The following is a 12,443-nucleotide window of genomic DNA, read 5'->3' on the forward strand; positions in this document are numbered from 1 at the left end:
AAGTTAACAGAAGTAAAAAAGAAAAAGTTGGATAAACTTAAAAGAGGTAACGTATTAGGATTTAGCATATTACCAAAGAGTTTGGGTGTCCATAGTCAGACTGGCTGCTGCATTGGTGGACCATCAAATAAATCAACTAACTTAGTACTAGACCTGTCCTCTGTGTACAAACTGCAATGATATCAGGAATATGCAAATTAGCGTGTAACATTTAGCAACTGCATGAGCAGGACTTAGCTACTTATATATTGAAACTAATTATTTTATTATTCCACAATAGTTTCAACTACATCCTCAATTTCACACACTGACCATACAATTAGAAAGAAAACTCTCTGATACATAACTGACCATTTACACCAAAACCTATAATCCACGAAAGACTGCTGCATATATTGTATATTTTAGATTACAAAGAATTTGGACCAATTGCACAATTACACAAACTTTATCTTTATATTGCACATTTAGAAAAACAGCCTTGTATCAAATATTCTGCTGCTTCCCTGTGCCGCTGTGTCAATTCTGAATTTCCTCTACGGAGGATCAATAAAAGCACATTTTATCTTATTCATTATTTGAGCAAAACCTGCTTGTGCTTTGTGCTTTGTGCTTTGTTCGTTTTGAGGGACAGGCTTGTTAAATGTGACTTCATCCAAGTACCCATAATGAGAGTAAAGAAGTCATGTAGGACTAAAAATGTATGTAGTACAGCTCAATAGAGGAAGTAAGTAAAATCAAAGATTCAAATGGCTTACTAATAAAGCAGAACCTTGGTTGGTGCAATAAAACACATATTTAGCAGTTGTGGAAAAGGGGCTAATGTGTGCTCACACTTACTTTTCAATGTTGGCTGGCACCTGATAATTTGCAGTTACAGCAAGAACTTTCAGCAGCAACAGCTCTGGGAGGGAAAGTGAGAAAACAGCCGTTGAAAAGGTGTGGGTTCTCTTAAAACTGCAATTCACAAACAAGAGGTGCAGTGTTGTGAGGGCGGAAAGTACCAGGTGTCATAAATCCAATCTATGGTCCTGATTACAAGTAGATACGTTATTAAAAACCCACAATGGAGGATTTTTGCGACCTTCTTATGCCGTGTGGTTTTATTTGAAAGTATTTTATTCAAGTATTCAAAGATTTTTTTGGGGTAAAAATAGGTATTCATCTAAATTGAAGTTAAAGCTGGTGTGCTGTTCATATTTCTACACGGCAACTATTCAGGAGTGGAAATGTGTAAATAAAGAGTATGAAAACAAATATAATACATATGTGTTAGACATTGTGCTGAGTGAACGCTGTGCTGTGGTTAATGTGAAGTCGACATACCACTGCCCTTAACGCCATATGGTAATGCCAGCTGAGACTGATGCTCCCGCCAGAAGAAATCCTCCAGTTTCAGAAAGAGCTGCGTCTGTCGGCTAATGCTGCATGAGAAATGTCAGAGCAGCCATTACAACATCACACTGCAGCGCCCAGGGTTCCACTGCATGGAAATATTACAGGAGGGTTTGTGGCTGAGAGGGGATTGGAGCAGATGAACGAGGCGTCAGAGGACGAGGATGAAGAGCACTGCTTATTTTTTTGGCGATAATCGAGCTGCACAATGGATAATACCAACTGTGCTGCCAAAGAGGAAAACTGCCTGATGTGCTTGACTGGTGCTTTAACTTTGCCAAATGCTCTGGTATCTATTAAGCAGGTAAACCAGACTCATTACAAGCAATGCAGCCATTTACATGATGTCACTGGACTGAAATTTTCCGCGTTAAAAATCCTCTGCTGGCGATTCTGAGCTGAGGAGAGGGAAAAGGAAAACAAAAACACTCACAGAGCCCGTGGACTGATACAAATGTGGCAGGTTGTAATATGTGAAACAATCGCTTCTCTGTGTCCGCTGGCTTCAGACTACAGCTGTTCATGACCCACTGTCTTTGACAGTGAGTCTCTGAGACATTTATTACCCATGTGTGCCAGCTCGCTCTCCGCAGGGGATCAGGATAAAACTCCAGGGACGGGTTTAATTAGAGAAATGTCACTGTGATTGCCTGGAAGGCCTCGCTGTAACTGCAATGACTGATGTGAAAATCCAAGAGCAACCCAGCAGCAGCCTATCATGCAAATCATGTTCTGTTGCAGGAGTAAACAGAGGGGATTATGAATGTGGAGTGTTCTGGGGGTTAAGGAGGCAGCGGAAGGTCTGCTGGGCTGGAGAAATAAACTGTCATCCTGGAGGAGGTTGGGACAAGCCACAGATGGAGACCACATCGCTATTAGATAAGAGAGGGGGGGGCCCACAAAAAGACCAGTAAATATACAGCTGGATAAACTGATAATAGAGGAAGAGGCTTTTGAACAATGATTGTACTTAACAAGGCAGAACCTGAGGAGGACAAACAAGTTACTATCTTTATCAAGACCTCTTTCTTATTCTTAAACTTGGTTTTATACAGACTCTCATATATTCAACCATTTCAAGACATTCCACTTGAGTTACTGAAACTTGATGTAATGATTTAGATGGAAAAATATTTTTTATAAATCAAGCCCTGCTCTTTCTCACTAACGTTTACTTTTCCTTCATAAAGACCTTATGTTCAAATAAAATGTTGGCACACCTCCCTCCCTTAATAAGCCATTAACTCCCTCCAGTTTGTGTAAAAAAAAAAAAACAGACATGCCATTACTCACTTAAAGTTAAGGCTCTCCCACTTCTTCTGGGTTAGCCAGCCGCTACACAGTGTCTTGCTACTGTTCAGAGGCTTGCTGGTGCTGCCGTAGCTGAAACACAGACACATCACCACAGTTGGCATGAGGACTGCTGAATCCATAAATACACGACGTGCCAGGAACTGGGTCCAGAGCACTCAAGAAGTGTGCAGTAATGGGCATGTGTGAAGGGCCGAAATTGATCGTCAGCTCTGACCACTGGATGATCAAAATGTCTTCTCAACTTTTAGTGACTCAGCACATTCTCGGACCTCATGAGCTTATGTTTTACCAGAAATGGGCATTTCTGCTATTATGTGACCTCAATACCAGGGCAATGGAGACAGAAAGATTATTTTGTCTTCAGACTGTGTGTCTGTGTGTGTGTGTGTGTGTGTGTGTGTGTGTGTGTGTGTGTGTGTGTGTGTGTGTGTGTGTGTGTGTGTGTGTGTGTGTGTGTGTGTGTGTGTGTGTGTGTGTGTGTGTGTGTGAGATGACTAAAGTGTTTATTTTATTCAAAGTAGTTCCCCTTTCAAACAATCAACTCGGATGGTGGGGGGGGGGTGTTCCTCAGTTTGAAGGAGATTCTAATGATTTTGTTTTCCTCCAGGTGCCCAGTGAAGACATGAGAGCACCGAGGAGCATGTGGAGATGTCCCAGAAAGTGTGTGTGTGTATGTGTGTGTGTGTGTGTGTGTGTGTGTGTGTTTTACCTCTGAAGTATGGTATTGGAACAGTAGTACGTGACAAAAGAGATGAAGAAGAGGAGAACTGGGAGAAGCCTTAGGCACCATGCTTGAGTCAACAAAGAACACAAATGTACACAAATTTTAAGAGGACGATAATCAAATTTCACATATTAAAACACATGCTGGCTTCAGCGAGACTCAAAGGTTGCATGGATGTTATGTAAATAATAATAATAAAGTTCATAAAACTTATTCAACACAGGTGTGGTATCAGTCCTAAAACAGATACTGAGAAATGAAACAAAGCAGCGTACAGTGTCACTTGCTTGCTGCAAGATCACTGCACAGATGAACAGGAAGCGTGCATCTTTCATGGTCTCAGCTAGCAGAGAGTGAAACTCACAGAACTTTCAAAGTGCCCCTCTTCAAATACCAGTCGAGTAAAGGTACAGTACATCTGACACTGAGTAAGTGGGTGAGTGCTGCAGAGATGTAGCCAGGAAATATAACATTACCGTCATTAAATTATCCTCAAGACAAGACACTCATCTTCTGTTTTTTTTTCCATTCATACCATACCAAGTTTTCTGTCCTGGGACAAGAGACTATAGCTTCAGAGGGTGGTTTCTGAATTTGACAGACCTGCATTAAAAAAACCTCATTCAATTCAACTGTTTGCAGACATGCACTGTGAAGCTTTCCGGAGGGGCTGTATGCGAGAGAGCAAATGTCAGAGTCAGTTGCTACAGACATTGTTTGGAACTTTTCTTCCCAGCCCCGAAATAAAATGTCCAGTGAACGGCCGAGTGAGCAAATTCACAATAAGAGAGCGGGCTAATGTTGATGTTTCTAACACATGCTGGAGGTTAAACTGAGTTCATGTCTGAAAACGGCTATACTGTTTATGTGTGATGAACTAATGAAAGCTTCTCTTCAACCTGTCCATCTACAGCAGGACAGAGAGCATACAAACAACAATAATAATAATAATAATATAAAATAATAATAATAATAATAATAATAATAATAATAATAATAATAAAGGAAGGTTTAAGAACACTTTCCTTTCAATAGACATGTAAAATTGAGACCTCAACATGGGAAACAGCTAGCATGGCTCCCATCCAAAGATAACACCATGTGTCTATGTTTATGTCTAGTTTGTGTAATACATGAAAAAGTCTAAATGTGTCGATTTGTGGTGTTACAGGAGGTTATGTGCGAGGATGCAGTCCCTGAATTCAGACACAGCTCTATTTCGACTGGTGAATTTCTGCAGGCTGAAACCTCACACTGATGACTGAAATGTCTGTACTCAGGTAAACTTCTGTGTGCACTGACATAAAAATCACAAAAAGACAAATAAAGACGTACTTTTCGTTGCCTTCTGGGACATCTTCACGTGCTCCTCGGTGCTCTCATGTCTTCACTGGGCATGACGTTATTCTGGAGGAAAGCAAAATCATTAAAGCCTCCTTCAAACTGAGGACACCCCCCCCCCCCCCACCTTCCGAGTTGATTGTAAAGGGGAACTACTTTGAATAAAACACGCGCACGCACACGCACACACACAAACACACACACACACACACACACTCAAATAAGTTGCCAAGGCAAAGCAACAAACGGATACAAAGAATATAAGAGGATCACTATAGACTAACACTTTGTCCCTGAAGTGAATTGCATATGCAATCGAACAGCGTCAAATCAACTTCAGCAATGTGCGCTCGCTTCCACTGCAGACTTTGGAGAGTTCAGATTACAGCTTAGGTCAGATTAAAAGGCATTTGGCGCTACGCACATCTGACTATTTAATGCACAATGCACATCCTGTCTACTAAATCTTCCTGATTCACAACGTGCAGAGCAGAGCCTCGCATACGAGCAAACGGTTGCACCGAACATGCCTGACTCTGCTCCAGAACCAACACATCACTGAAAGTCGATACTTAGCTGAAAGAGCGCACAGCTGAGCGTCTATTTAAAGATGTGCGTGCATGCACATGTACTTGCAACATTGCAACAACGGTAACGGAATACTGCTGTAAATCCACGACTAAATCATGCAAGCCTTAACTTGGAGACAGTCGCGGAGTGGAAACCACAGGATCGATTAGCACCACCACATGGATTTTACTCCACAGTATGTGAACACTGAGGCCCCTCCCTGTAAAACACAACAGTCATTTCACAACATGACACTGCTGCCTCATCCTTTATCTTGAATCACACGTGTGGCGGGGCCAGTTATTGTTTCCTCTGTTATTGTTTAGGAAATGACGGAAGCACGAAAGAATGTGGAAAGCAGCAAACTACAAATTCTACTCTTTTTCTTCTAATGATACAAGCAAGATGAGATTCCTCCCTCTTCCCTCTGTTGAGCTGTTAGTTTTGTAGAATAGAGCATTAACACTGAATCCAACTGTGCTGATCTCGTATTCATCGTAGTGCTGAATAATTTATGCTCATTAGTTTAAGTCGACCTCCAATGAAAATCAGGTTTTTAACTGTTAATGTTAACATGTCCCCTTTACGCCTTTTTATATGACAAAAAACATATTTCCACGTTAACCCGACAGTCAACAAAAGCCAGTTTAAAAACCTTACTGTGTATATTTTCTAGGGCATTTTGCCATTATTGACAGGACTGTTCAAGCGGGAAATGGGGAGAGAGAATGTGGAAGAGAGGAGGCAAAGGGCTGAGTCGAAACCAAACCTTCGCCCGCTGCAGGAGGACTCAAACCTCCGTATCGCCAGTTGAGAAAGCAGGCCCTCCCCAGTATGAATAAAACAAATTTAGACGGCCAAAAAAGAGTGGGGGTATATTAAGCTCCTGGTGTGGGTCTTTAACCCAGTCACAAACTGAACATTAATCCTAAACTGTTTTAATAACAATATTAATTAATTAAGCAAGCAAGATTATTAACGGGATGTGTGCTGTTACTTTTAGTGTTTCTGTATATAACTGCATATGCATGTATTCATTTTGAAACAGTATAAAACAGAGATGCCTCAAAACAGTATTGAGGCATCTCTTCTAAAACCTTTCCTACATTTCAGAGAATGCTGCTCTGATATATGTACAACTTCTAAAACGCTTTGCATTTTCTATTTAAATACAAAGTGACTTCTGTTACAGCCCTCCTGACTCAGGTAATCAGTGTGGAGATGTGATCCTTCTACACCAGGAAAAAAAACTAATCTAAAGTGCTTAAATCTACAGGCACACATTGTTCTAAAACTCAGGAGTAAAATTTGTTTGGACATGCAGCTTAACTAATATAAAGTATTGTCATAGCAACTGCAGGCTGACTCCTTCCTCGCCTTCACCTCACAGATCCTCATTTGCTTTTAACACTGTCTAAACATTCAATGTATTTTCATGTGCAGCTGCTCCCTGCAGCTGATAATGTAAAAACTTGAGGCCGTAAAAGCACTGCTTTAAAGTGGATTATTTTCTCCTGCAAAATGTGAACCTGTAATATGTGCATATGTGAAATACCTGCGAGGCTCAGTGGTTCGCCCTGCTCCCTGGGTGGGGGAGGGGTCTGTGTGTTCGATCCCATCACCCGCATGAGCAAATCAATCAGAAAGTTCAGTCAGCGCTGGAGGATATTTTCTATCCTGTACAGTGCTCTGATATGTGCAGTAGGTGGTTGGGATACAACAGTGAGGCCAGCTGTCTGGCTCACAAAGAAATATCTGGTTCAACCTTACATGATTTGAATTTGATTCTCAGGCCGATTCCAAGTGGTCCGACTTTTCTACACTTGTCGACTCGCTGACTTTTCAGCCGCATTCCCTGCACGTCTTTGAGTGCTGAGGGCCGTCCACACCCACATTCATCCAATGCACATGGAGCCTGAAGCAGACGTCCTGGGAGGCAGACATTACTGATTTAATTACCCATAATTCACTGCAATACATATGACGCTGTAGTTTTTTCCACCAGCAATAAATGAACAAAAATGTGTTGTTATGTAAGTGTTAAGCAATTACTTAGGCAGAATTTTACTTGTATTGTATTGGCTAGAAATAACATTCAACCACATCATGATACAGCAATATGTGCAATATGATAGTTATATTGTTTTAGTCCTGAAGGGATTCTTTTATATATCGTCACCTTCCTAAAATAATGGCCTATGTCATTTTTTGACAAAAATGATTTTTTTTGCCTAAATCATCTTCTCATGATGCTGGCCACCTCTGGTTAAATCGCCTAGATCCTCAGTTGAACAGATCATGCGATTCTACCCCTGTAGAATAATGGCCTATGTCAAGAGTGTGACTTAGGCCGTTTTATTTTGCCTAAGTCAAAAGACAATGTGACTTAGGCAATTTTACAAGCTTTTCAAGATGGCGGCTTTATCAAGAAGAACGGAAATCTACCTAGCCGCTGAAGTTATTTCCATGATTCAGGGCTCGTCTCCTATTGGTAAGTGATGAGGTTTACTATAATATAGGCTAGGCTATAAATATTGCATAGTTATTTAGTCTTTTTATTCAGTCTTTTTAGTCAGCATTTTAGTCAGCAGAATAGCTAGGTCCATGAAGCTAGCATTTAGCAAAGAATGGAAAGTAGTGGTGCACCGATGTATCGGCCGTATATTGGTAGCGGCCGATATTCGCCTCGTTTACTGCTATCGGCGTATCGGTAATAAACTTGACTTTCACCGATAACATTGGCCGATATTCATTGGTATGTTTTCTGCAGCCTGCCAATCTGGCATCCAGATTATGGTACACTGACGCCAGGTTTACACTGGGCGCTGAAGCGCCAGCATGGCGCCAAGGAAAGCCAGGCGCTATTAACCGTTAAACCTTGTGCGGTTCACATGGGCTGCGTCGCGGCGCGGCGCCAGCACCCTTCACCGATGGTTTCGTGCGCAGGCGAATGTCGCGCCAGGAAACAGACTGAAAAATGATTTTAAACAATATAAATGTCATATTTGATATGATATAAATGATCAAATATGCATCCCATACTTTGTATTCCCTTCTGTTGTCCTGGAGTTTTAATTTTCCCAATTTTCCCAATCACATAATTAAATGTCCCCTCTGCCCATCCACTACAGCCACACAAGCAGTCATATAGATAAAAGAGAGAGGGGGCTAAAGGCTTGCTTGGAGAATACGGCATTTACCCCCGACACCCGACATTGAACGGGTTACATACAACAACAAGCGGAGAATCACGGGCTGACCGACGCGGAGAAATGCGGGTCCGGTGTGAACAGCCAGGCGGCTGCGCGCTTGAGAATAACGCTGTGCGGCGCTTCAGCGCCCGGTGTAAACCCGGCGTTACACACCAAGAAGGCCACATGCAAGTAATAAACAAATATCGGTATCGGTATCGGCTAGATTGTTGTTTTAAATATCGGTATCGGTATCGGCCAAGAATTTCCATATCGGTGCATCCCTAGTGGAAAGGCTTCAGAATCTGTGGCTGTTACAAGTGATAGGCTTTCTGTTAACTCTTTTCTGTCTTTTCAAACAATATTTCATCTACAGTTTTTGTCAAATTTTTTCCACATTACATGATCTAATTAAGAAAGATTTGAATACTGTATTGTAATCTAACAGCTAGAAATTATGTGTGTAACTAAAAAATTACAAAGGATCCTCTTTACAACAGCTTGTGCACCCCTAGGGTGTCCCTGATGTAGCTTAATACAAGTGACCACGAGGCAATGAATGTTTTTCAGAATGATCACACATTTGTGACTGTACACCTCAAAGGGTTGAAATGTTTTTCCTTTTTGGTCGGAGATGCACTTGACAATTCTGACACCGATCAGGCCTCATCCACTGAAAATCACAATGAGGCAGTCGTTGAAGAGATGAAGCAGCATGTACCAGGCCAAGACTCTGTTTCAGATGGAGCAAACAATACCTTAAACACTCCCGTTGTTGAAGATGCCAAGCAGACACATGAAGAGGACATATCTGATGATGATGATGTCATAAGCAATCCAGACTATACCCCATCCTGTGATACGTCCTTTGAAGGTGTGATCAAAGACCATCCAGAACTCAAGGAGATCAAAGTCGAACACAGAAATACCTTGTTGCAGGGCACACACAAATGGAGTGTGACAGCATGCATAGTACTATTGAACACCCCGAGAGACTACGTCATCATACTCCAGACTGCAAGAATCAGGCCACAAAGGGTACAGGTGCCAAATGAACCGATAGCATGGATACGAATGTTTCCATGTGCTCTGCCAATCAAGGAGTTCCAGGACCTCCAGTCAGTGAAACACGTCATGCCCGTTGAGTGTCATCACCTCTTTGACAATTTGCCACATTAATAGGCATCAGTCAAGAACCCAGCAAAGAAGAGCTGGAGGGAGAACTGGAGGAAGGTTTAAAATTGCTTAAGTCACAAAGGCATGTTAAAAAATGTGCCTAAGTCATTTATTCCTCTTATGTTACATAATTGACAGATATTGTTATTAGTATGACAATAGTCATCTATTGTCATAACCTTTTTGAGAGAAATTATTAATAAATATCATATATTCAATATTTGGTTAATTTTTTTGTGTTTTCTGAAAAACCTGAAAAAATTTGGCCATTAGTTTAAGAGGGTGACGATATGCAGTCTATGGTTGTTTCCAACATTTCCACAGCAACAAGGGAAACAGACTCCACTCATTAAGCCGCGCAGCCTCCTGCCCTGAAAGACTTTGATGTGATGATGGTGAACAGGTACGAGTGAAGTCTGCGATGGCTCAGTCCAAACGTCTGTAGGGTGGACGGCGTCGTTTGAATTCAGCCTCAAGTTGTCATTCACCCCCTCCATACGTGCACATGGTCCAAAGTATAACCATTGTGTACATGTTGCACGCAAATACCCAATTATGTTTCGACATAAAACCTAGTCCTTTCAATGTCCCTTTCTGAAACAGCACAATCTCCACTTCCCCTCCTGACACTTTTGTTATTTATTAAGTTCATTTCAATTCATCTTTAAACTTGAGATTGTGTTTTCTGCAGTTTGTGTTTCCTCTACAATCTGCTGAGCATGCAAAAGTTCAGTCCCAGCAACAGCAAACATAGGTTGCTGACACTCTCACATGTATCTTAGTAAAAAACGAGATGACTGAGGAGACACAACTCTCACAATCATGGGACCTTAGTTTATGGGCAATTATAGTTCTCGTTTAGAAGTGTGAGCTTTTGATTGCATCTACTGGGAGTTGTCTCAGCTTTGTGGTTTGCACTGCAGACTAGTAATAACAGGTTGAGACTTCCACCCTCTGTTGTCGAGTCAGATAATAGGATTTGGTTGACTGGACTGCTTTCATAAGACTTTAAGTTTGCCGTCTTCAACTTGCAGATTCCCCTTTAATTTGACTGTGATGTAACCAAACAGTATAATCTCATCCTCAGTTACTCATGCTGACATGGTTAAAAGCTTAAAAAGAAGGAGCTATACTTTCTATTTAACCATGCGTTTGTATGACAGGCAGCGTGTTAAACGTCTTTGCTCACATACATGCTAACATAAAACATGTGTTGCTGTCGGATACCTTTAGAGGGCCAACCAGAGACCTCAGACCATGTGGCACATCTGGATTTGCATAATGTGCAATATAAACAAAGTAAAACTGGAGGATGTTTCTATTTTGTTAAATCTGAGATCACAGCAGAAATAGTTACAGCAGCGCCCTCTTAGGGAAGTCATGCGACACTGCTCCACACTGCCCCTACCACACATGTGCATATTGCACCTGGAAAATTATGGGTTTCACAGACTAGTTGACGCTGTGTATCGTTGTAGACTAGTTGTTAATTTGTGGTTTTAGCATATTGCAATAACAAAGTGGTGGCAATTGCAATGCATCTACAGCAGTTATGCAGCAGGGGGTCATAGGTCTATTGTCATGCATGAAAGGAAGGCCAGAGATATACTTGCTTTTAACTATGCGTACAGCGTCATGGCTGCCTAATGTGTCTGTTTGGTGCGTCGGTTGAGCAGGTCCTCAGAAATGAACGCAACACATTCGCAAGATGCAGTACGCACATAACACAGAATAATGTTAACCACCAATGCTCTTTCCTTATGGTGTTTTGTGATGGTGAGTAAGGTTTTTTTCATGTCTGTTTGCACTAGCCAATTTCTCGTTAGACTTGTGTGATATGTGTATTTAATGTGTCATAAAACAAAATATTTTAGAACGTTATGCCCCCTGTGCACATTAATTTTTAACTAAGAGATTACTACTGTAGTTTCATACAGTGTTTCACATATTGATTGATTAGTGGCAACAAGCCACAATATTAAGACATATTAACACACATTTATTTTCTAATATTTAACTGTTAAAAGTAAGTCAAATATTTTTCAAAAATCTTAATGCCTACGATATACATGCAGAGCTGCGCACAGTTTGAAAATGATAATTGAAAGTGAAAAATAATATAATAATACTATAACTAGGGCTGTGAGCAGCACTGTGCAGGCCGAGCACTTGCGATCTCAGGACCTCGGCCTCGGGGGAGGGCGAACAGGGAACGGGCGAAACGGCTCCGTATTGGGTGCGTTTTGTGCATCGCGGGAAGGATAAACATGTCACTTTCTAACCCTAACCCAAATAATACACACCCTTGGCAAATGTAATAGTGTATGCATTAACACAGCCAAAATTATAAAAAAAATGAAAACTGAAAAAGACAAAAATGTCCCAGAGGATCCCTAAGGGTTGAGTACTACAAACCAAACTGTTTCGTTAAATAACCGAGAAGGGAGAGAGCTGTCACCAACTGTAAAAAAAAAAACAAATTCTCCAGAACACCTTACCTTTTCCCTCTTTCATTTCAAAGACTGCAGACTCAGTGCTTCTGGTGTAATTGGTTCGTGGCTTCTTCCTGTAAAGTAAAAACCACAAAAATGATCATAAAAGCAAAAACTATTGACTATTTTGTTATTCTTCATTTTCTAATCATCGCTGCACATGAGGGAACTAAAAATGATACTGCAGCTCTGATCACAAAGTCATCCCTGAACAGGCTTCTGGGATGGATACAGCAGGAC

At 41.2% G+C, this 12,443-nt stretch overlaps 1 protein-coding gene across 2 annotated transcripts in view; it reads right to left on the bottom strand.

The window, feature by feature from the left end:
* st3gal4 (ST3 beta-galactoside alpha-2,3-sialyltransferase 4) overlaps positions 1-12,443 on the bottom strand; it is a 30,375-nt gene that overhangs the window by 13,916 nt on the left and 4,016 nt on the right. The window contains exons 2-8 of one of the 2 annotated variants that reach the window (XM_035154241.2): positions 12,210-12,277; positions 5,475-5,564; positions 4,769-4,840; positions 3,419-3,500; positions 2,689-2,778; positions 1,327-1,424; positions 841-904 (exon numbers count right to left, since the gene is read on the bottom strand). In XM_035154241.2, coding sequence (XP_035010132.1) covers positions 841-904; positions 1,327-1,424; positions 2,689-2,778; positions 3,419-3,500; positions 4,769-4,790 — 356 coding nt within the window. In that variant the 5' untranslated portion in view covers positions 4,791-4,840; positions 5,475-5,564; positions 12,210-12,277. The remainder of the gene's footprint in view (positions 1-840; positions 905-1,326; positions 1,425-2,688; positions 2,779-3,418; positions 3,501-4,768; positions 4,841-5,474; positions 5,565-12,209; positions 12,278-12,443) is intronic. The other variant, XM_035154240.2, reaches the window with a different exon arrangement.

Source organism: Hippoglossus stenolepis, chromosome 4 (assembly GCF_022539355.2).
Source record: "Hippoglossus stenolepis isolate QCI-W04-F060 chromosome 4, HSTE1.2, whole genome shotgun sequence".
Taxonomy (NCBI): domain Eukaryota; kingdom Metazoa; phylum Chordata; class Actinopteri; order Pleuronectiformes; family Pleuronectidae; genus Hippoglossus; species Hippoglossus stenolepis.